Source organism: Chamaea fasciata, unplaced genomic scaffold (assembly GCF_029207755.1).
Source record: "Chamaea fasciata isolate MVZ Bird 193981 ecotype frontalis unplaced genomic scaffold, bChaFas1.0.hap1 SCAF_5, whole genome shotgun sequence".
NCBI classification, from domain to species: domain Eukaryota; kingdom Metazoa; phylum Chordata; class Aves; order Passeriformes; family Sylviidae; genus Chamaea; species Chamaea fasciata.
In genome coordinates this window covers 39721306-39744417 of record NW_027094090.1, presented here as the reverse complement: position 1 = coordinate 39744417, position 23112 = coordinate 39721306, and the positions used below count along the sequence as shown (strand labels likewise).

The 23112-nt window shown below is 36.8% G+C and overlaps 1 protein-coding gene across 2 annotated transcripts in view; it reads right to left on the bottom strand.

The window, feature by feature from the left end:
* ACSS3 (acyl-CoA synthetase short chain family member 3) overlaps positions 1–23112 on the bottom strand; it is a 68424-nt gene that overhangs the window by 5452 nt on the left and 39860 nt on the right. For both annotated transcript variants that reach the window (XM_066184592.1, XM_066184593.1), the window contains 4 exons: positions 14663–14758; positions 11675–11738; positions 1672–1753; positions 584–706 (listed from right to left, as the gene is read on the bottom strand). In XM_066184592.1, the coding sequence (XP_066040689.1) occupies positions 584–706; positions 1672–1753; positions 11675–11738; positions 14663–14758 (365 nt within the window). The remainder of the gene's footprint in view (positions 1–583; positions 707–1671; positions 1754–11674; positions 11739–14662; positions 14759–23112) is intronic.

Here is a 23112-nt window from a genome sequence, read left to right as displayed (position 1 = left end):
TAAGAGACAAAACAGCTGTCAAAAAACTGTGAAGTCTTCCAATCAAGAAAAAGCACCGAATGTTAATCTCTGGAAAAAAAAAAAAAATCAGCCAACACTGAGCACTGTAGGAGCACTGAGCACACTGAGTACTCTAGGAAAAAAGGTAAAAAAGTTTCTACTCCTAAGTAACTACAGTAGCTGGTGAAACTACCTGTCACACTGACACTACACTATCCTAATGTATTCCCAAATAAATACGTTATTGGAGCTAAAAGGTATGCTTCCCACCCCACCACACTGCCCCTCAACTCCACCTTTAAATACCAAATTATGCCTGCCTTACCAATCCCATGGTACAAACTGGTTATTACTGACTAAATTTTTTACGTTTCTGGAAAGCATCTCAATAGGAAGAACCTGAAACAGGAAATGTTTTGGGTAAAAGTCCCAATGGAACTGCAAACAAAACAAGCAGAAAGAAAATGAGAGATCTTTCTGTGTGAGATTTTGTGATGTGAGATGTGATGAAACATGGGATTTTCAGTATCAGCTTGCTTTATTCATCTTTCAGTCTTCTATTTTGTTGTCAGGCAATGCTAACCTCTTCAATCGCACCTGCTGAAATTCTGTGTCCAGCAACATTGATCACATCATCAGCTCGAGACAGAACATATAGATAGCCATCTTCATCCATATAACCAGCATCCATAGTATCATAATATCCCTAAATACAACACAATGAAAAATAAAGTCAGAAAGAGTACAAGGGATATTAATTAATTTACCATAAACCCCTAAAATTAAAACAAAAAAGATCTGTTGCAAATTATATATGCTTTTGGTGCTCGAAAGATTTAATTCTGTAATATTTGTCATCATTTTTATATTATATTATCCTGTGCAGCTCCCTTTCCAGAAAGGTTTTGTTGTCTTTATTAATACAGAACAGAAAAAAATAGACAAACCCTGACTTTTTTCCAACTCTGCTTGCTTTGATCCCTGACAGCTTGGAGAAGGATGTTGCCTGGATCCATGCAAGGAGAATGGAATTGCTGCAATATAATTACAGCTGTCAAACTGCTCCTAAAGATACTCCTGTTTGCTGTATCCAAACATACAATGTCATCATGATGCAATTGCACACTAAAAATAATTTGCATGACCAATTCACTCATTTACTTTCATTGAGTCAAATCTTCCACTTTGAACATTTGTTTAGGGCCAATCTACCTATTTCTACAAGGAAAGAAGTAAGTCAATCCTTGGATCGTTCATCTGACAAGGAGACATAACTAATACAGCAAAGAGTCTCCAGTGTATTCAGATGCACAGTGGACAAGTGTGTATTTTGGAGTGATACCAAGTTAGCATGGCTGCATGCCAACAGGAGTGTATTTGAAGCTGTGCTAGTGTAAAGTTGCAGGTTTGTATCTCAGATTAAATCACTTTTTGGCTCAGAAGCTTATGGTTTGCCTCTTCTGTTTCAGATCTTGAAAAAACCAGCAGCATACCCAAGAGCTGAAATTATAGGTGAAAAAGGATTTATCTTGAAATGGTTTATATCAAAGATAAAAAGACCTCCAATGAAACTATGACAACTTACGATAAACTGTTTCCCAGGTTAAATCTATTATCATTCAGTTCTGAAGCATTACCAGAAGTTTAAATAATTGATTTTATAATTCTTACTGGAAATTTTTGGAAATATAACTTCTGAAATGTTTCTTGATTTTCCCAAAGACCTGAGAATGCTCCAGGAGGCAAAGGCAACCTTAAATTGAAAAGAGCAGAGGGAAGTAGTAAGAAAAACAGATATGGCAAATACAACTCATGCTCTCCATTCATACTCTGTTTTCAGATAAATAATCATTGTCTACACAATCAGGAGACATTTCAGCTTAATAATATGCTGCTAACCGATAAAAAAAGACTACATACCATTGTCATCATATGTATATAGCCCTGCACAGTATCCAGACCTTACCTTTTATATAATACAAGCACCTCAGTAGAATAAAATATAGGTCTAGTAAACACTATATAGTGTACTATAAATATGGTAACAGTATTCAGCTTTTAACATTTCTAAGAATTAAGTATCTGTCCAAAATTTTTGCATACGCACTATGATACAGGCAACTGCATTATTACAGGTCTCTCTTTCTCTAACACCCCTACACACTCACACATGTATAGACAGATGAATTATCAGACACACAGATCTTCAGTTTCTGTAAAAAGATAAAACTCAAAGGACATCAATCCTAACAATTTGAATAAAAATGCTTTTCTGTTTAAACTGTGCATAATGCTATTGGAAATACTGGAGAAGTTCTGTGAAAGTATATTGATACAAGTCACTAATAGAACTTTCAAAAAATTGTACTTAATATGTTTTGAATACATACTAAACACTCCTTCAGTCAACGATATGGGCATGAGAAAATATGGGACACTTCACATACATATCTGTCAGAAGCTGCAGAGGGTCAAACCCAAATTCCTTTAACTGCCTGAGATTTTTATATCAGGCATATCAACACAAGTTTTACAAAATTTACCCTTGATAACAGTGAGAGAATGAGCATGTAAACATATTTAAGATAAAATCATATAAATGCACAATACAGATTTTACTAGCATACACTTGCATTGCTATGTAGCAAACATTTAGCTAGAGGTGTTTTATTTTCTACTGATAATATCCCTGTGACACCAGAAGGTAACATCTCTAGCAGTGGAACAGTTCTTTGCAGCATAGCAATTCTGGTGTCAATACAAGTCTCCTGTGATGGTCAGTCACAAGAACCAGTGCCACCAGTTCTGTGACATGTACATTTCTAACATTACATTTACAAAAAGAATAGTTATATACATATATATATATATACATAGAGAGAGAGAGAGAAAGAAAGAGAGATAAACACACTTTTAAAAATCCTAGCTATGGTAAAAACAGTACAAACTACATTGAAAAGGTCATATCATCCAGTAATGATTTGAATACCTGATTTTCTACAATCCTTGTTTTTTCAGCTTAATTCAGGTCAGCTAGCATAATAGAATATAGTACTATAACTACCACTGCTTTTTTCTCTGAAGGTTCTGGCTCAACACATCCCAAACACCACATTCCTTGAAAGTACAGTGAAAGTATGGCCAGAAATGCCAAGACACTTCCCAGGTAGCTACCCAGGGTTCAAGAGGGCAGTTTGGCTTCTGCCCATCTGGAAGAAATTTGCTGCCCTATTTTAAGCCTTTCAAGCTTAGTAAGTGTCTCAGTGATAAAAAAACATGACCCCATGGAGTGTTTGCTTGGGAAAAAAAAAAGATTAGAAAAACAATATATTGATCCTAGTGTTTGTGTATGCATGCATTTAAAAGAAAAAAAAAATCTCTTGTTTAGATTCAAGAAAAGCCACGAGAGAATGGCAGTTACTATGGTTGTTGCCTGGTTGCTAATAGTACAGCAATTCATAACGGCCTCAGTCATTGCAAATTTTGCAGAATTTATTTAGCAGTCTGAAACATCTTTGTGATGGGAGAGAAAGAACAATTCATATTGATAAAGTCCTTAATTTCCACACAGCTCTATTCAGTACTTTGCAGTTAGTCACTGAATAGAAAAAAACACTTTTATTGCTGAAATTAGAAAGCATTTTCCTTTCTGTCATTGTTTAAAAATCTAAACAGAGAACTGTGGAACATATCACCAAAAATACAACTCTCACTTTCACTACTTGGTTTTCTTGTCCTTGTTTGGACTTTTCTTTCCAGATGGAGAGACCAGAGGTGTCTCATGTTCCAGTTTGGTGGTTTTTTTGCTTGTTTGTTGGGTTTTTTTAGGAAAAGTGCATTGATAAACACATCCACTGAGTATATTTTGTGAGTCTGTGGGAACCAGACTGCTTAAAATAGTGGTTACCACAGGTACCTCTACAGCACATGTCAGAGCACAATACAGACAACATCTGAAAACGTGCTTCCATGGCTTTCTGTGAAAGATTACTCGCAGTTAGAGCCCCATTCATCCACTATGCAAAAAGTGAATTCCCTCTTCCATGTGTCAATCTTTCAGGCACAATAATTCCAGAGCAATGAGCACATACAATTGTTTGATGAGAGCAGAGTTCTTGGAATCATCACTGAGTAGAATTTCTAGGTTCTGTGCAAACACAAATTAGTAAAGGTAGAATTCAGCTTGCCAGAACATCATTATGTGTATTTAAATCAGAATTTAAACGTCCAGAACCAAATATACCTTCAAACCACTGCTGTCAGTGGGAATGCTGCCATAAATTCCAAAGGGAGCAGAACTGGATCGTAAGTACATGCAAGGAGCCAGAAGAGAGACAGTGAGACTGTCCAAAAATAACAGCAACCTGAAACAGCCATTTCTTGTTTTTATCAACTCCTCCATTAAAAACAAAAAACAAAAAAAAAAAAAAAAACAAAAAAAAAGTTCATTTTGAGATGTTTGATTTGGGTCTATTTTCCCTAGAAAATGTACCACATACCCACAATAACTCAGCATTTAAAAACTGTTGCCTCCTTCTCTAAAAACTGATACCCAAGATCTTTTGGTGATATTTTTACTTAGAGATATATGGATCAAAAATGCCAGGTATGCATAAGTAAGCATGACTGCCCCTCAGACAGCCCTGCTTTCCTTTTACAAGGCACAGGATCACAGAAGACCAAGACAGGAGTAGGTAGGTTCCTTTGTTATCATTTTCACAATACCCAAAGAAGTTGCTTTGCTTGGTTTCTCTTTGGGACATATTTACTGTATTTCTGTAGCTATCTATTACCAGCACAATAACAGCAGTACAAATTATGCTATTCTCCATTTATTCCAGTCAAAGTAAGATTAAAATTGTTGAAGTACAAGAATACAGATCCAGGCCTATTTCTCATTTAAATACATTTAAAACAGCATCAGGGAAACCAGGAAAACTGTGTAAATTAATGATTTAAATCATATGGGTTCATTTAACAAAGATTCATTCTGCTTACATTTTACAAAGATAAGCAGGTAATTTCATTATAAATTGGAGAGACTAAGATGAATGAGCTTGACAGCACCACAAACTCTGAAGTACTTTAACAGTAACTGTTTTCTGGTACAGAATTTTAAAGTACAATCATTATTTGGTTTTTTAAGCATTGTTTCACAGTTCATTTATTTTTTCATACAACGGTGGTAGACCTTTCACAGAAGAGCCCACCTTTAGCTTAGCCCAAAAATCTGACTCCCACACAGCACATCCTTTCAGAATGCCACTCATCAAAATGGTGTAAGATTCCTTGTTAATGGAACGAAGCAATTATAGACAGAAAACTCAAAAGAGAATTTGCACAGAAAGCAGATTTCTGAAATGAAATAAAAAATATTGGAGATGTTACCTTGCTGGAATTCAGAAACGACATCCTTTTATTTTATGGTATGCAATGATACTCACAGGCTATTCATTACAGCCAGTCAAAGAAAATATAAGCCACTCTTAAATGAGTTTGGGCTTCTGAATGGAACAAAATAATCTTGACTGGCAGCTATAATTATTACTCAGCATTTATGGAGTGTTGTGCATAAACATCACTCTTCTAAAAATTTTTGATTGCAAGTTTGAAAAGCATCTGGAAGCTTTTTCAGACTCTAGGAACAACACAGGAAAAAGGGTAGAGAAAAGCAGAGGATCTTGAATGTTCATCAGTCTGCATGAAGCATTACTTTAGTTAGCTGAAAGGACTCACAAAAGTAGTTGATCTCAGTGTGGATTTTGCTTTAGTGGGAAAAGAGAAAAAGCCTAGTGAAAGTGCTTGGAAAAATTTCAAAGGAAGAAAACCTCAACTGGTATTTACATGTAGTCAGCCAGAGATCTGCTAGAAAAACCATCTTTGGACAAACTGCTCTGACATTGGAAGATATACTTATTGTTTTATCTGTAAAGGAAAAAACAAAGCTGAAAAACATGTAGAAGGCTGTTAGGAAGATGAATCTTTTGCACAGGTTCTTTTTTAAACTGAACTTCCATATAACACAGGCTTAAAGATGCCATCTACTAAATCATGCCTCAAGCCCACAACTTTTGGTTAAAATAGATATCCAGGTTAGACCTAAAACTATTGAATTAAACCACCATACTCCCAAGAATTTATTCCAATGGCTTAATACTTTCACTGCTAAAACTGCTTTATTTCTCATCTGAATGCATCTAGCTTCAGCTTCCAATTACTTTATGCTAGATTAAACAGCCATCTCTCAGAGATTATTTTGTCCTCTGCATATTTCCTGGCCTTGAAAAAGTCACTATTTTACTGATCTTGCGTGAATTACATGCCACAGGTTCTTAAACCATGCGGATTCCAGCACTCATTCATATTTTCCCCAAAATCCAGTCATTTTCTCAATAGTCTTTTGAAATACAGACATAAGAACCAAGAATAATGCATCAATGGATGTACTAACATCACAACCACCGACAGTAATGTTGGCTCCTCTTCAGTTTCCCTACTGAATAACAAGGATTCATATTGCTGAATTAGTTACACCAGCAGCTACCTTTCATTCAAAGATCCTGTGAATCCAGAGGTTTATCCACTGTAACGTAAAAAGCTCCTTTGGAAGTCACTGCTTTCTAGGGCCCTTCATCTTTTATATCTAGCAAATTTTCACTTTACCTAGCTGTATAGCCCTTGCTTACAAGAACATATATTGCCATTGCCTCCTTTTCTTCCAGTGGGAGAGCACAGAGAGAGCTGTGACTTTTCCCATGGGTGTATCCCAGCTGGAATGCCCAAATGTTGACTCATCAAGTCTTACAAGATCTTACTTCAGTTTTTTTAGTGAAATACCAAGGTGGTACACTGTGTTGGAAAAGATTACATCTTTTTCTTTCCCTTTTCTTTCCTTTAAGCTCTCTTAGTTAGCATTCTATTGAGCATTATAGTGATTACAATGCTGGCTTCAGGTTGCTTCATCCTTCCACACAGATACTGACTTTTTTAACACATTGTAAGAAATATTGAATGAGTAAGTCTTCTATTGAACACTTATTTGCTCGCTAAATAACGTATAAATATTGAACACATTACCACAAAAAGGAAAATGGTCAATGGGTTGCTTACTTTGAATAACACCTCTTCCACTAAAGGATATTCATACTAAGGTATTTGCTTTGGAAGTACAGTCATGTTTCTCTTTGGCTAACTTAAAATGTATAATCATAAAGACCGGTGAATTTATAATTACTATTTCTTTATAAATATTGACTATTTAAAAGTTAGCATGAATAAATATTTTCAAATGTATTTTAGTTTTTACAGCACTGTACATAAAATTTTGCAAGACTTTACTCGATACAATGGAGTGGGTCATCATTCAAAACATTCTAACTCTTTTACAACATTGTCATTTTATTCCTCTTCCTTCACTCATTCCAAATCCACGAAAAAAAATTACACAACATTAGTAGTTTACAGAGCCTCTCACATAGCCACTTTTCTTAAATGCAATTAAACCAACGTAACTAAGGCATTTCAGAATCACTGTATGATGCAACTACCTTGTCTCACTTCCTGCTGAATACAGAACATTTTTATGTGATTCCGTGCAGAGGAGATTGCTAAAGCAAACTTGTAAATACTTATACTACGAAACTCCATTATTATGGTACAATATTAACTATATAAACACTACAGGAAGTGTAACTAGGGTCTAGCAGTAAATTTACTGGCAGTCACTACTCTCTGGTAAGAATGAGGACAAGGTAAATGTATTCCTATTGTGGGTGAATATAAAGAATAATGCTAGCTAATGAGACAGTGCTGATGACTGCTTCAAAAAAATAAACGTAATGGGTGTGTGATATTTTCAATATACAAGATGAAAATTTACTGGAATTTACATGGGATTTCTCTTTGTTAATGTTCCTTATAACAACAGACAACCTAGAAAATTCTTATGGCTAATCAAAATTACATATATACATACACACTTTCAAGCGTGCATTAATTACAGGCAGGCAAGAACAATGCAAGCAGAAGTGTGTCACTAAATCAGACTGCTGTTAGTAATGGAAATGGAGGTCACTGCTACAATCATTTTCACTTCAGAATAAATTCTCAGGATCTTTCCAAATGTCCAAAATGTCCAAAAATTCTAGCTCAGAAATAAATGCATATAAATTTAAAAACAATTCATACAAGCCCATTCTCAGGATCTGCAGTTACTTTTATTTTCCATTGCCTTTCTGTCACAAATGTTGTGACATTGCTTTCAATTACTTTATCCTGAAAGACTTGTGAAGTCAGAAATATTATTGCATTGTCCAGGCAAACTAGTATGCGTAGGAGGTTTTTATCCAAGAATAATCTGTCCAAAGGGCAGAGATTATGGTTATATGGGGAAAAAAAAAAAAAAAAAAAACAACAACAACAACAAAAAAACCCCAAAAAAACCAAACAAACAAAAAACCAGAATAGGTATCAGCTGGCAGAAAAGTAAAGACAAGAACATACTTGAGGCAGCAAGCTGGAGTAATCAGATGTAAGAAATACCTTTCAAGATTATCTGACTCCTGCAGGATGAAATTAAAATTTGAAGTTCTGCTGTAAGAATAGATATTTTAAATACCGTACTTAGGAAAACTGCAGGCCTCAAGCAGCCACAAGTAGTGTTTACCATGAGTTAGTATGGGAAAAAAACAACCAAGAGTGGCAGTTCACCACTTCTGCACAGCTGGCATTGTAAGCAGTGCATGGCCACTATCCCCTCCAAGTACTGAAGAATATTTCTTAACTCACTTATGCTACAGGGGAAGTAAACCCCTCTGTTTTTTTCACATTTTACTGCTGAGTGTATGACAGAGTATTAGTCAGAACTATCCTGAATCCCCCATTTTCTTCCAGCTGCAGAGGGACATGCTCTGGGCTGACAAACAAAAACTGCAAGTAACAAGGCTCACCCCCACTATTTTAAAGAGTCTGTACATGTAGAAAACTGCTGAAGAGAAAAATGGCTTCTTTGAAGGAGGACATCATGAAACCTTGCTTAAATAAAAAAATAAAATAAACAATCCCTGTGTGATTACACTTTCTTGAGTGATACATTGCCAAAAAAAACAAACAAAAAATCTCACCCTTTTCATTATCAATTTATTTGATTGTGCAAAAGTCCTGCTGAGCAAGATGAAACAATACAAATGAAAAAAACAACCAATAAATATATTAACACAATTGTAATCCCTTGAGAAAACATCTAAATGAGGGGCAACATTAGGGAAGACAAATTCTGGCTAGAAGAGGTAGACACTAACCCCAAACAGAATCTTCTAATATGGTAATATCACTCCTGTCAGGCACTTAGAGAGAGTAAAACTCAAAAATGTATGCACACATATTCCAACATTACCTGTTAGTCTATATTTTAACTTGTTTGGCAGAGTTGCTAAAGGCAGACTTCATTCCACTCCTCTTTTGGCAGGTAAGATTAAGTACCTACCCTAAGCCAACTGTGCCATTCCTGCAGGCACTGGAGAGACATGAACACATCTGGAAGGTGATTTATTCCATCCTGGTTGAATAAGTAGGCATGAATAATATAATGAATAATAATAACTAATCTGAATATCTAAGCAGCTAGGATCAATTTTCTTACATAATACCTTTCTCTCTCTATTGATTATAAGCCTGTTTTATTATGGCTTGAGGCACTACAGAAATGAGAGCTTTGAAAGACAGTTTTCCACCCTGAGCTGGGTTACCAATACTGTGAACCAAAGTCTATAAAAGGTTGGACAAATTTTAAGTATTTGTGCTTGGTAATGGAATGAAAATACATAATCAACAATGGAGGGAATGCACAATCTTGTGTCACAAGAAATCACATGTCACAAGAAAACTATGCCTAAATATGTGATCTAATGACTCGGGGAAATTAACCCTATGTGTCTGTGTCCTGGTGGCTTAGCTGAAAATGCTGAGAATGAGGCAGGGTATAGACTTCATCCTGAAAACACACATCTGCATCACACAGTACAGTAAGTTCATGTGATACTACTTTAAGCTCCACAGGGGTCTAGTTACATTAGATCAGTCATACAGCTGAGTAAAAAGCCTCCCCACCTTGGCAACTCCACCTCCCACACAAGCATTGTGCCAGCCCACCCCACACTGTTAGCGCCGCACATCTGCAGCTGCAGCGCCTGCAGCTCCTGTCTCTCTCCCCCGGCTAGTGCGCCTCAGCCAACTGCAATCCTCAGCTAACTGTGCTAACAATTGACCAAAATTGGTACATCTGTCCCTATGCTTCAGCTTTTGACAGATTTTCAGTTCACTGAAGATTAATACTAATCCTTGTATTTCCTTTCATTCATCTAAGCAAGCAGTGAAGACTGTGAAGACAACTCTCCAAAAATCTACCACAGAAGAAATGGATGAATACATTTCCTCTGGGACTTGTATTTGCTTGCAGTTAGAAAGTGTTCAGAGCTGAAGTTATTTTCTGTGACTGAAAAAATGGTGGTTACAGCTACCACATTCATCACAAAGCAGGTGTCTCCCTCTGAGGAAAAAAAATAACCTGTTTGAGGAAAATGCCATTTGCCTGAAAGCCTGTAAAACATCCAGAATACAGAGCCTGCATGGGCTGTAAAGAGCAGTAGCCTATAGGATTTACAGGAGTAAGGAAAGGTCCTTGAAACAGTGAGAAGGCAGCAGGCAAGATAAACATAACTGATGTTCACAGGGTGACCTACACAGAGGCCTTTTTATCTAAGGAAATGTGCCCAGAAAGGTGTACTTTCAAAAAGAATATTAGAGTTTATGGAACTCATCTTTGAGGAGTCTGGCAAATGGTACTAAAAATTACCTCCATGAGGTACAGCAGGGTTGTTTTTTATTGGTGGGGTTTTTTTGTGGGTTTTTTTTGTTTGTTTGTTTTTGGTTGGTTGGTTGTTTCTTTTGGTTTTTTGAGGGGGGGGGTGTTTGCTTTGGGGGGGGGTATTTTTGGGTGGTTTTTTGTTTGTTTGTTTGTTTGTTTGTTTTTTTATTTTTGGTTTTTGTTGGTTTTGGGGGGGTTTGTTTGGTTTTTTTTGTTTTTGTTATGTTTTGTTTTGTTTTCTGGAATCCTTCCCTGTATGTATTTTGCCCAAATACTGGTAGAAATGAACACTCTTTCATACAAAACACACATAGACATCTTGCTTTTCTTTTTAGAGAGAACAGAAAATACATGTTCTCCCTCTAAAAAGGTGCATCTCTTGGGATTAGGAGATAGCGAAAGAAGAGTCGCATCACACCTGTAAGCCAAAGCATGGCAATCTGTACTGCTGTGCTATTTCACTAAACTGAAAGACAAAACAGTGAAGGGAATGATTCAGTATCTTGCTCATACATCACAATTGGAAGGTATCATTCTGGGCCAACACTCTGATAATTAGGAAAACTGTAAACTTTGCTGTAGTTTTAGAAACAAACCCAACAATCCACCCTGACTCACACAATTTCATCTGCAAATTTTCAACATTAATGAATATAAAACATTCTGGGAGTTTGGTATCAGTATCAGAGGCAGACATGCTTTCCAATCCTCATTACTTCAATTATTCTGATTTTTATGAAAGTTTCAGTCAAAAGACAATCAACCCATGTAGGAAGTTTCTTTTATCTGTAAGATATTTATTTTTCTTACTTTACCACAATATTTCCCAAAGTCCTTGCCTTCACTGGTTTCTTATTTTCATCCAGAATCATGACTGTAAAAAAATAATATAGGAAGGAAACAAGTTTAATAGTGTACTTTTAGGTGGAGAAAAGTGTCTTTATAGATATCAACTTATGTCACACTTCAGAAAGGCAATATACCAAGCAACAAAAGGAATTAAGCAATTTGGGAGTGCCAAACTGGATAATCTCATGACTTTATTAACATTCAACCTTAAGTACAGAATGTCTTAAACAATACTTGTGTTTTCAAAGCAGAAATAGCACAAAGTCCCAAAAGGGAAAAACACAGAACTGAAAAGTAAAAGAAGCTTTCATACTGGAAAATCTAAACTTCCACATAGCAAAGGACTATTAAGATACATGACAAATATGAGTAAAAAATATCTTGGTAACACGAGCAAGAAATAACAACCAATACGACTGAAGTCTAACCCAGTTCACGTGAGAAATACTACTGGCAGTAAATAAGTATATCTGGTTATCAAAGGCTCTCAGGAGTCTCATAAAAATACCCTCCAGCTATCAAGGTTCATTGTAGTCTAGTACAAAGTGATCAAGTAACTCCTGACCTACCCAAAGCTACACAGCAGGGTAATGCTCAAGGTACAGGACAGGATCCAGATTTCCAAATGAAACCTTTTCCCTGGATGACACTGGTCTGCCACCTCCAGGGAAAGCATCATATCCCCATAAAGATTTCTGAGGAAATCATCTGAAATAGCCTCTTTTGTGCGGTTATCTGGGAAATGAAGCTACTAAAACCATCTATTCCATCTGAAGGAGTGGGCATACGAAAGGAATGACAGATACCAGCTTGGCCTATGATAATGAAATTACATAAGGTGAAGCAACTAAACCATAGAAGAACAGGGAGGGAAAATTTTGACAGACTGGGCTGATAATGATTACATGCTTTTTGAAGCCTGCCCAAGCAATGAAAGCGATGTTCAGCTGTATCTAAATCTCTACAAGTAATCTTACATTCTGTATTACAAAGTTCCAGAGGAAATGGGGAAAAGTGGATGACAGATTTCTGACTAAAACTTTGCTAAAACTTTTATGAGTAATAACATATCCTATCTCTTCAAAGAACACCAACACCTGTAATTTACTACTTTTGGCTGAAGCTACTCCTTCAAAGATGAGGGTAATTTTAAAGTAACTGAAGAGCCTGCTGGAAGCAATGGCTCAGCACACAGACACAAGCAAGTACACAAGGCAAATTTTACAAAGACCTGCTTGTGTAGCTGTTTTCTCTCCTATTTTTATGATACTAAGCAAAATCTAATAAGTTTACTGTAACTGTTTCATCAAGGTACCAATCCCAGTATTTATTCTTCTCCTTGCAAACTGTGTATTTCAATTTAGAAAAATTTGGGGAAGTGGATACTATGCTGCTCACTCCTGAATTATTGAATAACTGACTTGTTTCTTCAAAATGTAGGACCTGCTTCAGTCTGAAAATGCACTGAAATTATCTGCAAAGGTTCAAGTAGATCAAGGGAAAAGGACTGCACAACGTCTGATTTAAGGCAACAAACCTAGAAATTAACATAGTATATTGACTCACTTTTAAATGCCATTTGTGCCACTGCACTTTGATATCATAACTTTTATTCCCTTTGTTCTTAAAAATCAGCAACAAATCAGTTTCTTTTTAGCAATATGTAATAGGAAAGAACCTGTATGTGTTCAAAAAAAAAAAAGTAGATCTTGCAGCTTTCTCTTTATATTGCAGCATGTCTTAAGAGCATGTATAAACTTAAACCATTAAGAGTCACATGTATAAACGTAAACCACAGTATCTTCTAACTGGCATAAAGATCTATAATAAATATAGTAACAGCAGGAAAATAACATCAAACAGAAGTGGATGACAGCAAGACAGCGGCCAATACAGAGTAATTTTTTAAAAATCACTAATTTGTGAATAGCTATATTACAGGACATATTTGGTCAAAGACTTAAAGAAGTAAAATTATTCCATAAATCTTTAGTGAAATTCAGTGCCCATTTTTTGTTTCCTTTATAAGGTATGCTAAAGACATTCCCATCATTCTCACTGAAGAAGTTCTTTCCTTACACTAGTCCCAATGTTCCAAAATTCATCAGAATTTTTTATATTCTTGCTAGTCGTATTTCTTCCTAGTCCTGACTATCATCTGATAATGTGTGATGGAATTACATTCTTTCACTCTTTCCTACTTAGAATTCTGGAGAAACTTCAGAAACTTGTTTTAATGTTGTTTTTAAGCTATTGCTCATCTTCATGCCATAACTGTAAATGCCAAAACCAAGAGCTGCTAAAAATATTTGTTGTTTTTATTTTTCTAATGCTCACCACCACTTACATGCATTAAAAGAGAATAATAGCCTAAATCTTTCTCACCAATGACGTGAAAACTTTTCCCGAAGACCACTTGATCTTTAATGTAATTATTTTTCAGATTTCAAGTAATTCTTGAAAATTGTGTTAAAATCAGGGTTCCCAGGTATTAAAATCCTTTTGCATTCTTAATCCTGTAGCTGCACCCCTACATGCAAATACCTTCCAGACAATGAGTGCTCATCCTTTTCGTGCTGGTCCATACCCTACCATTTCTCCTCTCTGGAAATAAAAATGCTCCACAGGTACTGAAAGACAGTTTGCTTAACAACTCTCTCAAGCTGTGTAGAAGTGCAGAAGTGCATACAGAAATATAGATGAGTAATGTGTCAAACTATGTGCTAGCCTTTTCATATAATAAAGGCAGAAGTAGTTGATCAATTTTCTTGAAGATAACTGATTTTTTTATTCACAATCACATTCCACTACACACAAAAAAGCAGAAAGAAGGAAAATATCTTAATAAGGCTGTAATTTTCTTTTGCTGCAAGATATGACAATTAAGGAGCACTTACGCAGGAATATAAGCAATGTCCTTTCCTAGTAACACTTTTAGCACAGTCTTACCATTATATCCTGGCACTGGTTTTCCTGCCTGTCCAGGGGGAGGTGTTGTAGAATTTCCCAAACCAACGCAGGAAGCCGTAATTGCAGAACCAGATTCTATTAAGAGAACACACATATCATCAGTTAAGGTTGGTTTTAGTTCCATTCCATTTACTAGTTCTAAGTTTTTTGATGCTCAGCACATCAAAGTTTAAAAAAATATTCCTAGACAAACAATGGAAGATTTAGAATTCACCGAGTCATAGAATATGCTGATTTGGAAGGGACTCCCAAATATCATCCAAGTCCAACTCCTGGCCCTGCACATGACACCCCAGGAAGAACACTGTGTGCCTGAAAGCATTGTCCAAACACTTTTTGAACTCTTTCAGGCTTGGTGCTGTGACCGCTACCCTGGGGAGCCTGTTCCAGTGCCCAACTACCCTCTGGCAGAAGAGCCTTGTCCTAATATCCAATCTAAACCTCCCTTGGCTCAGCTTCATGACATTCCCTTGAATCCTGTCATGAGATGAAAGAGATTGGTACCTGCCCCTCCACTTCCCCTTGTGAGGAAGCTGGAGGCCACAGTGACATCTCACCTCAGTCTCCTCTAGGCTGAACAGACCAAGCAACCTCAGCCATTCCTTCTACAGCTTCACCTCAAGGCCCTTCACCATCTTTGCAGCCCTTTCCAGGATAGCTTTACAATAGCTTTGTCTTTTTTATATTGTGGCACCCAAAACTGCCCCCAGCACTGGAGGTGAGGCTGCCCCAGTGCAGAACAGAGGGGACAATCCCCCCCCTTGCCAGGCTGGTGATGCTGTGCCTGATGTCCCCCAGGACAGGGTTGGCCCTCCTGGCTGAGAGGGCACTGCTGGCTCATGTTCAACTTACCACTGACCAGGACCCCCAGGTCTCTTTCCATGGCACTGCTTTCCAGCCTCTCACTCCCCAGCCTGTAAACCCAGGGTTGCCCCATCTCAGAATCTAACACTTGCCCTTTTTTAACTTTGAGTCTCACTTCTACTTACTCTGGCAACCTCTCTATATTTATTCCAAGCGGCCTGATCCTGCTTCCATCTCATGTGTATTTCCTGGTGACACTTGACTAATGACAGGAGTTCTTAATTCATCCACGTAGATCTCTTGTCCCTTTGCCTGGTTTCTTGCTCATCAGGATGCATCATTCTTGAGCCTGGAGGAAGTGATCCTTGAATATCAGTCAGTTCCCTTGGAACCGTCTTCACTGCAGGATCTGTTCCCACAGGATTCTTTCAAGAAGATCTTTAGAGGTTAAAGTTAGCTCTCCTGAAGTCCATGATTACAGTCTTGCTGCCTTGTTTCCTTGCCCTCTACTGAATCCCACAATGGTCACAAGAGCCAAGGCTGCCCTCCACCTTCACATCTTCAACAAGGCATTTCCTATTTGTTAGTATAAGGCTGAGGATCACACCACTCCTCATGAGATCCTCCACTACTTGTGTCACAAAGTTGCCATCAATGCTTTCCAGTAATGCTGACAGCTTCCAAATTATCCCCCCAGTTAGGCAGCTAGAAATCCTTCCTTCCTCACCTTCCTCTCCTTCTTAAAATACTTAATTTCATATAACATTTTTATACTACCAGAGTTGTTATCACAGAAGAAGAATAAATACTATCAAGTCATATTACAGTCTAAGACTGAAAAAAAGCCCAGTTGCTCTTCACTCTTCCCCTCTAGGGAAACAATCTACAGAAATTACTTTGAAATGCTGCTGTAACTCTGAGCCACAGAAAACAAAGTGTAGATGGTTTTAGATACTAGCAGGAACACAGGATGAGACTTTACTTCAAAACCACAACTTTATCATTCTGACGATGTCACAGGTCTCAGGTCACTTGGCCTAGAATTCATAGTCCATGCCACCCAGAAAATAAAGCAGGTTTGTCTCCAGCTGTAGATGTATATGTATATCTGATCAGTATGTTCAAAACTGTTTTCAGTATGCTTGCATCAGGAAATTAAAATAATTTTTACTGTGAATTTTTTCAACCTCCATAGCATTCATCTGCCACTTCAGAGGTTGTTACGTGATTATTCAAGTGCTTAAAGAAGCAAGAACAAGAACAAAAACAAACAAACTCCTGTAGTGTTTTTACAGTAGGTGTTAGTAAGTAGCTGGAAGTTTAGCATTTACAGCACAGATAAACTAGGACCTAAATAGAACTGTGGGACACAGAATAAAAGCTATCAACCCTCCATGTTAATAAAGACAGGCAAAAAAATTTTGCTTTGTTGTTTCCTGATCTTTCCCCATTCCATTTTATACTTAATGCAAATTCCCTGCACAATCATGGGGGAATCTTTTCTTCTAACACACATAACACCTGGGCTACAGTTAGAGCAGTGACACAACATCAAAATTATCTACCATACCCCACCATGATCACACTGAGAAGTTGTGGAAAAAAAATGAGTTCAACAGTTTTGGAGCTTTATTTTCTGCATAGTATTTATACTGAGAAATTTTCCTCTTCTACTTGAAACAGAAGGAACAGTGAATTGGAAAAGACAGTAGAATGGACAGTTTCTTTTTTGACTGTGTTAGAAGAAGTGGTAGCATGGTGTACATGTTGCTTTACATATTGCAAAGTGAGAGCTACAAAACATACTGCAACAGATCAGGCAAGAACAATAGTCTCCTATCACCAAAACATAGGAATTAGGTTTGCTACTGAGAGACAGGGAACACAGCACCCCTGTTAGCCTGATGTACCAGTAACATTGGTGTGGACTGGGAATTAATAAGCATTTCTCATTAAGAGTCTCAATGCAAAGACCCTAAGAGGAGAGGAAGAATTCCAGAAAATTGGTTTGGGTTTCCCTGACTCTCCAGTACACTGCTAATGAAATCAACAGAAACTTGAAAGGCAACTTCATTGTACTAACTTGTCTGGTTTTTTACCTGCTTTTTGGACAACAGTGACTAAGCCTGAATAAAAGTCTATTTATTCTGGAGAATCACAAGTTCTAAAACTTTGTGAAAAAGTCTTTACAATTGTTGCTCTTTCTTCTATTGTCTTTTCAATTGTCAGTGGGTATATAATTTTCCTATTTACCCAGTGCTCTAACCTCTAAGCCACTAAGACTTCTTATATACACAGAAAAAAAAAAAAAAAAACAAACCAAAAAACCGAGGTTTTTGGTACTTGGATCAGATAATAATTCAGAAAGGGAATCCCAAAAGCATCTGCTCTTTGTGTTAGGTTAACTGTTCCTGAATGCTAAAGATTCCCTTTCAATGTAGAATCACAAAGGAGTACTGTCAAAGGACAGCATCAAGCTTTGTGCCGTACATGTCTTGGGAAATCAACATGTAACTTTCAAAGAGAATGCTGGATTGAAATACCAATTTCCCAAACCTATTAGGACACAACAGCCTCTTTCTAGGACAGCTCTCTTTATCACCAAGAAAACAGTCTGAGCTGAAAGGGGAATTCAATTCAAAATCCTCCTGAAAAGAAATCATCACTGTTCAGAAGAACACAGGATTTTAAGTATGAAACAGATATTTTCCTCAACAATTATGTGTAATACAAATACTGTGTGGCCCTTTATTATAGATTTCCAATAAATAAAGTTGCTTATGAATCTTTGGTTTCAATTAAGGTTAGTTTCTTTACAATTCAAATCAGGATCTATGTGGAGGTTACAAGATTCAGGTCTGAAAAGTTGAAACAGTAACAGTCTGAAGAATGATGACACTTGTCAAGCGTACATTGTATCCCACCTATCCCTTAAATCAGGTTTCTGCATATACCAACAGACATCCCTTACCTGACACTCATTTGTTTATATGAAGATACTCTGAAAATAATGCACAGCACCTAGACAGATTTACAACGCTGAAGACTTTAGGAACTTCCATTTTTAATGAAAGGAACAGAACAGTAGGTCTGTCTTGCAGTCTTTTTGCAAACATTTGCACATTAAATGTCCACTCACTAAGCTACCAAATTAGCTTGTCCTCCAGCTGTGGAAGGCTTTCCAGAGACAACCAGATCATAAAACCAATTTCCTTTCTGCATAACACCTTACGATGCGACAATGAAACAGCTATTTAGAAGAGCGATATTTTATACTGGAAGAACAATGTTTCACAACTGGTCTGGTAAACGTATTCAACATCTGCTCTGAGTTATAATGAAAACAATATGGTGTACCTCTGAGAATAATGAAACGCACTTCATTGAGACAGAGAAGACAGAGTTACTGAGAGAAGGCCTTAAAATCAAGGCTGTTCAAGTGTCTCCCTCCGTATACTGCTTCTTTTTAGGATAAGGGCTAATGTAAAGAAATGGACCTCAATAATCATAGATGTGACCTTCTTTGTTTTGTCCCACTCTACCGGTGAGTGAGTGATACTATTATAAAGCTATTTCAATGTTATTGAAACATCCAGTGTAAATTGGACAGCTAATGAGTAGTCTGATATATGCACTTTTTTGCACTTGCACCTTGGAAAACAATTCTTATGCCAGAGAAGATGATGCTGATCCAGATGCAAAAAGTGCACTCTCCTATGAGTAGCTAGGGGAGTCTATAATTGTATGTCTGACTTTCTTAATCAGAAAGCTTCCACTAGCCATCTGTCTTGCAGAAGCTGTGCTCCGCCAAATTAGTCAAAGCAAGAGCTAGTAGCTTTTGCGCTCAAAAATCTCTTGCTCATTCACAGTCAACAGTCAAGTTCAATCAAAATAAACAGTTTTGAAATAACTCAGAACTTTCAAGATAAAAATCTACCACTTACTCTGTGCCACTTACATTCCTGATACATTATAATTTCTAGACCGTGTCTCATGTTCCTCAGCATAACAGACTGCCATGCTGCTGAAATATTGACTTTTTTGGTAGGAAATACTTAGGCAAAACACACTGCATTTTGACATTAATATTTGAGGTTGGGCTAAGCTAAGTGGGCAATGTAAAGCTGTCTCCTTTGAATTTCTTAGGATGCAATGGAGGGACACTAACAGCATACAAAAGAGGTAGGAAGTTGTTACGTAGTAGGAGAAGGAAAGAAGAAAAAGGAGTAACTGTCATACATTACCATATTAATGAATGCCATAAATATAATACACAACATTCTCACTGTGGCTGTGCTGTTTTGAGCCACTCTTCTGGCAAGGCAGTCACTTTTGTTGTGGGGAATTAAAGGAATTACTACAGCAGAAGACTGCACTGATAAAATGGAAAGGAGGGTCTCTGAAACAGGAAAGCTTAGGCAGCAACTCATTACAAATCCATTCACATCACAAGAATGTCCTTCTGAAGAGACTCCTTCCATATGCTCCCTCCACACAGTGCTCATTTTAATTATGCCAGAAAGGGTGAATGAAGAATTCAGCAAAGTTACAGCAAAATGCTTTCTAGTATGGCAACAACTACTGGGCATTCTGGAACCAAAAACGACAGTACCAGATGAATTACAGGACTCAAAATCTGCTTCCTTAAAATAAAACTGAATCTAACACATCACAGAAATAGTATGCAGTGGCAATGTCCTAAAGATTCAGGGGCCAGATCATCAAGTATTCATTCAGACCTCATTTCCTTCATCCTTCAGCATGCAACTGTGCAGAGCAAAGAAGTCAGTTTTCCAGTCAGTCCTTTATTGCTAAAAGCCAAGCAAGGCTTAGCCAAGTTAGCTAAGTCTCTAACTGCAGTAGCAGTAAGTAGCCTCACTCACAGCTTGGATTTAGCACTGCTAACCCTGACAAATTGTGTCTAGATAATCATGCTGCAGATTGGTAGCCCAAGCACCAGTTCAGTCTCATGCTTACTGATGCTGGAAGAAAATTTCAGATAATTGCTTTAGCCTCTGTACAGTACAGCTCGGCCATGCCTTCAGCAGGGCCTCAGAAGTATCCGCTGTCTAAATTTGCCAAGTTTCCTTCTCACTGCTTCCCTGGAAGAGATCTACACCAGGATGGTGCATGACAAGTTATATTATTAAATGTGTTAAAAGACCAAGCACACATGGCTGATGCTGAGTACTTAAGTACAAACAATCTGATGCTAATTATCCATCAACACTAAAATAAGGAGATGACACTTGGCCACTACTATCCCAGAGCACTAAAGGGCACAGATAAGGACAGCTGGGATAATCCCAATACAACATGATGTGTGATGCTGCCACAAAAATCCACAGCACTGCTGCAACCCTACTGTTAGTACATATTGCTATGCCATCACTTTTACCACATTCTAAGACTAAAGGCTAGTGAAAATTACTTTCTGAGCTATGATAATTATATTCTGAACTTTCCTGTGCATTTTACTCATTTCCTCTTTATTTTATTTAAGCTTGTCATCAAATGAAGTAAAATTTAACAAAAGAGCTTACATTTACTGAAATTCTCATTTAGTAATATATTTAGCATGGTACTACAGCAAAATACAACAAAAAACTGAGAGGATCCACAAGAAGACAGCAAGAACTGAAGAATCTGAAGAACTGCAAATTCTTAAGGACACCCTGATTCAGTTTTATCAAGTATGAAGGACTATGAAATCCAGTTTACGCATAAAACACAATTAGATTAGATTAAAGACAGTCTGTCATCCTAAACGATAAAAGGTTTTGCTGGCTAGTAGCAAAACTTCAAAAACTCTTTTATGCATTGCTTGGTATTTCATTTCACTCCTTGCTTCTGAGGACCGTGACATGCAGCAGAAAAATTTTTAAACACTGACTGTAATTGTAATTTATTTTTCCTCCATTTGACTGCATTCTTAATTATTCCTCTTGTGAATTAAGCACATGTAGTATCAACACAATAAATATCAGGTGCATATCAGAATAACAAAATATGGTAAGTGAATAGCAGGGGTCTACCTTAGCAAAAACCTCAGGAAGTATCAACTTTTAGGTGAGCTATGCAAGTTTGGTGATTTGTAATCAATATTTTCACACTTGCCTTACAAGGAGTTTTTCAACTCCTTACAAACTTATATAAAGCTAGGGTAAAGAATTTCAGTTAAGACTTTCTTGCTGAAATGTTATTTAGAGAAACTCACATCTGAAGCACGACCTTGTCCACCAGGCTGCTTATAATTTAGGTTACATTCATTTGGCAGAAGACCAAAAGAATTTTTTATCTTAAGGTGGCTTGAAAAATGTGTTTTTTCATCCCACTAGCACTCTATAAAACAGAACATAAAACCTCTAGAAGTTAACTTTAAGCCCCGTGGAAAAACAACCGTTTTTCACCTATTCTTCACACCCAAGTAAAATTAAATTCAACCTTTCTCACTTGGTTAAATTGTACACACAACCTTTAAAAAGCTCTTCTTAACTGCCTAATTTCTCTACTCAGAAGCTGTAAAGTAGAAACTTCACTCAAAAACATGGAAAAGGGATATAAATAGAAAGTGAAGCAATATTTTTTTTTAAATGTGACTAAGATTCATGGAGGTATGAGGAAAAAAAAGATGACAAAATAAGCTAAAGGTATTTGAAAAGCTGCATTACATTTTTAAAAACAGAAATCCACTTTGTTTATAAAGTAATGCATTTTCTGAAAGTGTCTGCATTTCCATGCTTATTCTTAGAATTGAAGGTCAGAAGAGAAACCAGCAATTCTTTTAGTATTTTCTAAATGTTTTAAAGCACTTGTCATAATTCAATTCATGAATACATATTACAGTTGTGAAGGCCAAATACTTCTAATATAACAGTTCTATTCCTGTATTCAATTCACTTATTTGAAAACAAAATCAACCCCCAAATCCACTAAAATTCATCCAAGGCTCACTTTCACAATTATTCAACCACAGAATGTACTTACAAACTGTGAGACTTGGTATTATACATTTAATCATAGTCTCTGAAGATTTCAAAGCACATTTAAATGAAATCTCCAAAATAAATACACAAAATATAACTGCAAGGAAGGTCCAACTAGTTCAGTTAAGGGTTTGTGGGCAATGATAAATATTAAAACCAAAGCAGAAAATAATTAGTTATCACCAACTGGCAAGCCAGTAATAAAGCACCAGAAGTTTATGTATTCATTCTGTAAGTACACCAGGGTCCTTTGCCTCCAAATATTATATATGCTATTATGATGTACATCTTATAAGTTGCCTATACCAAAATGACAGCCAAGATTAGAGAACAGAAAGCTTTCCGGTTGTATTTGGAAGATGTCAGATGACCTGTTTAAAGATGCATTAAGTCAGCCAATGCATCGAATTGTATTTTCAGACAAAATAAATTTCATATTACTTTCATCCTACTGTGACATCATAACAGATACATGATGAAATACTAAGAGATAAGTAGAAAATTTTAAAAGCAATTACACATCTCAGTGCTAACTGTTTACTGTTTAATTGTTCTAAGGAATCTTAATACCTTGCATGCATAGTAATACTGACAAGACGGAAAAGACAGGTAAAATTATTTCTGTGCAATTCGATCCTT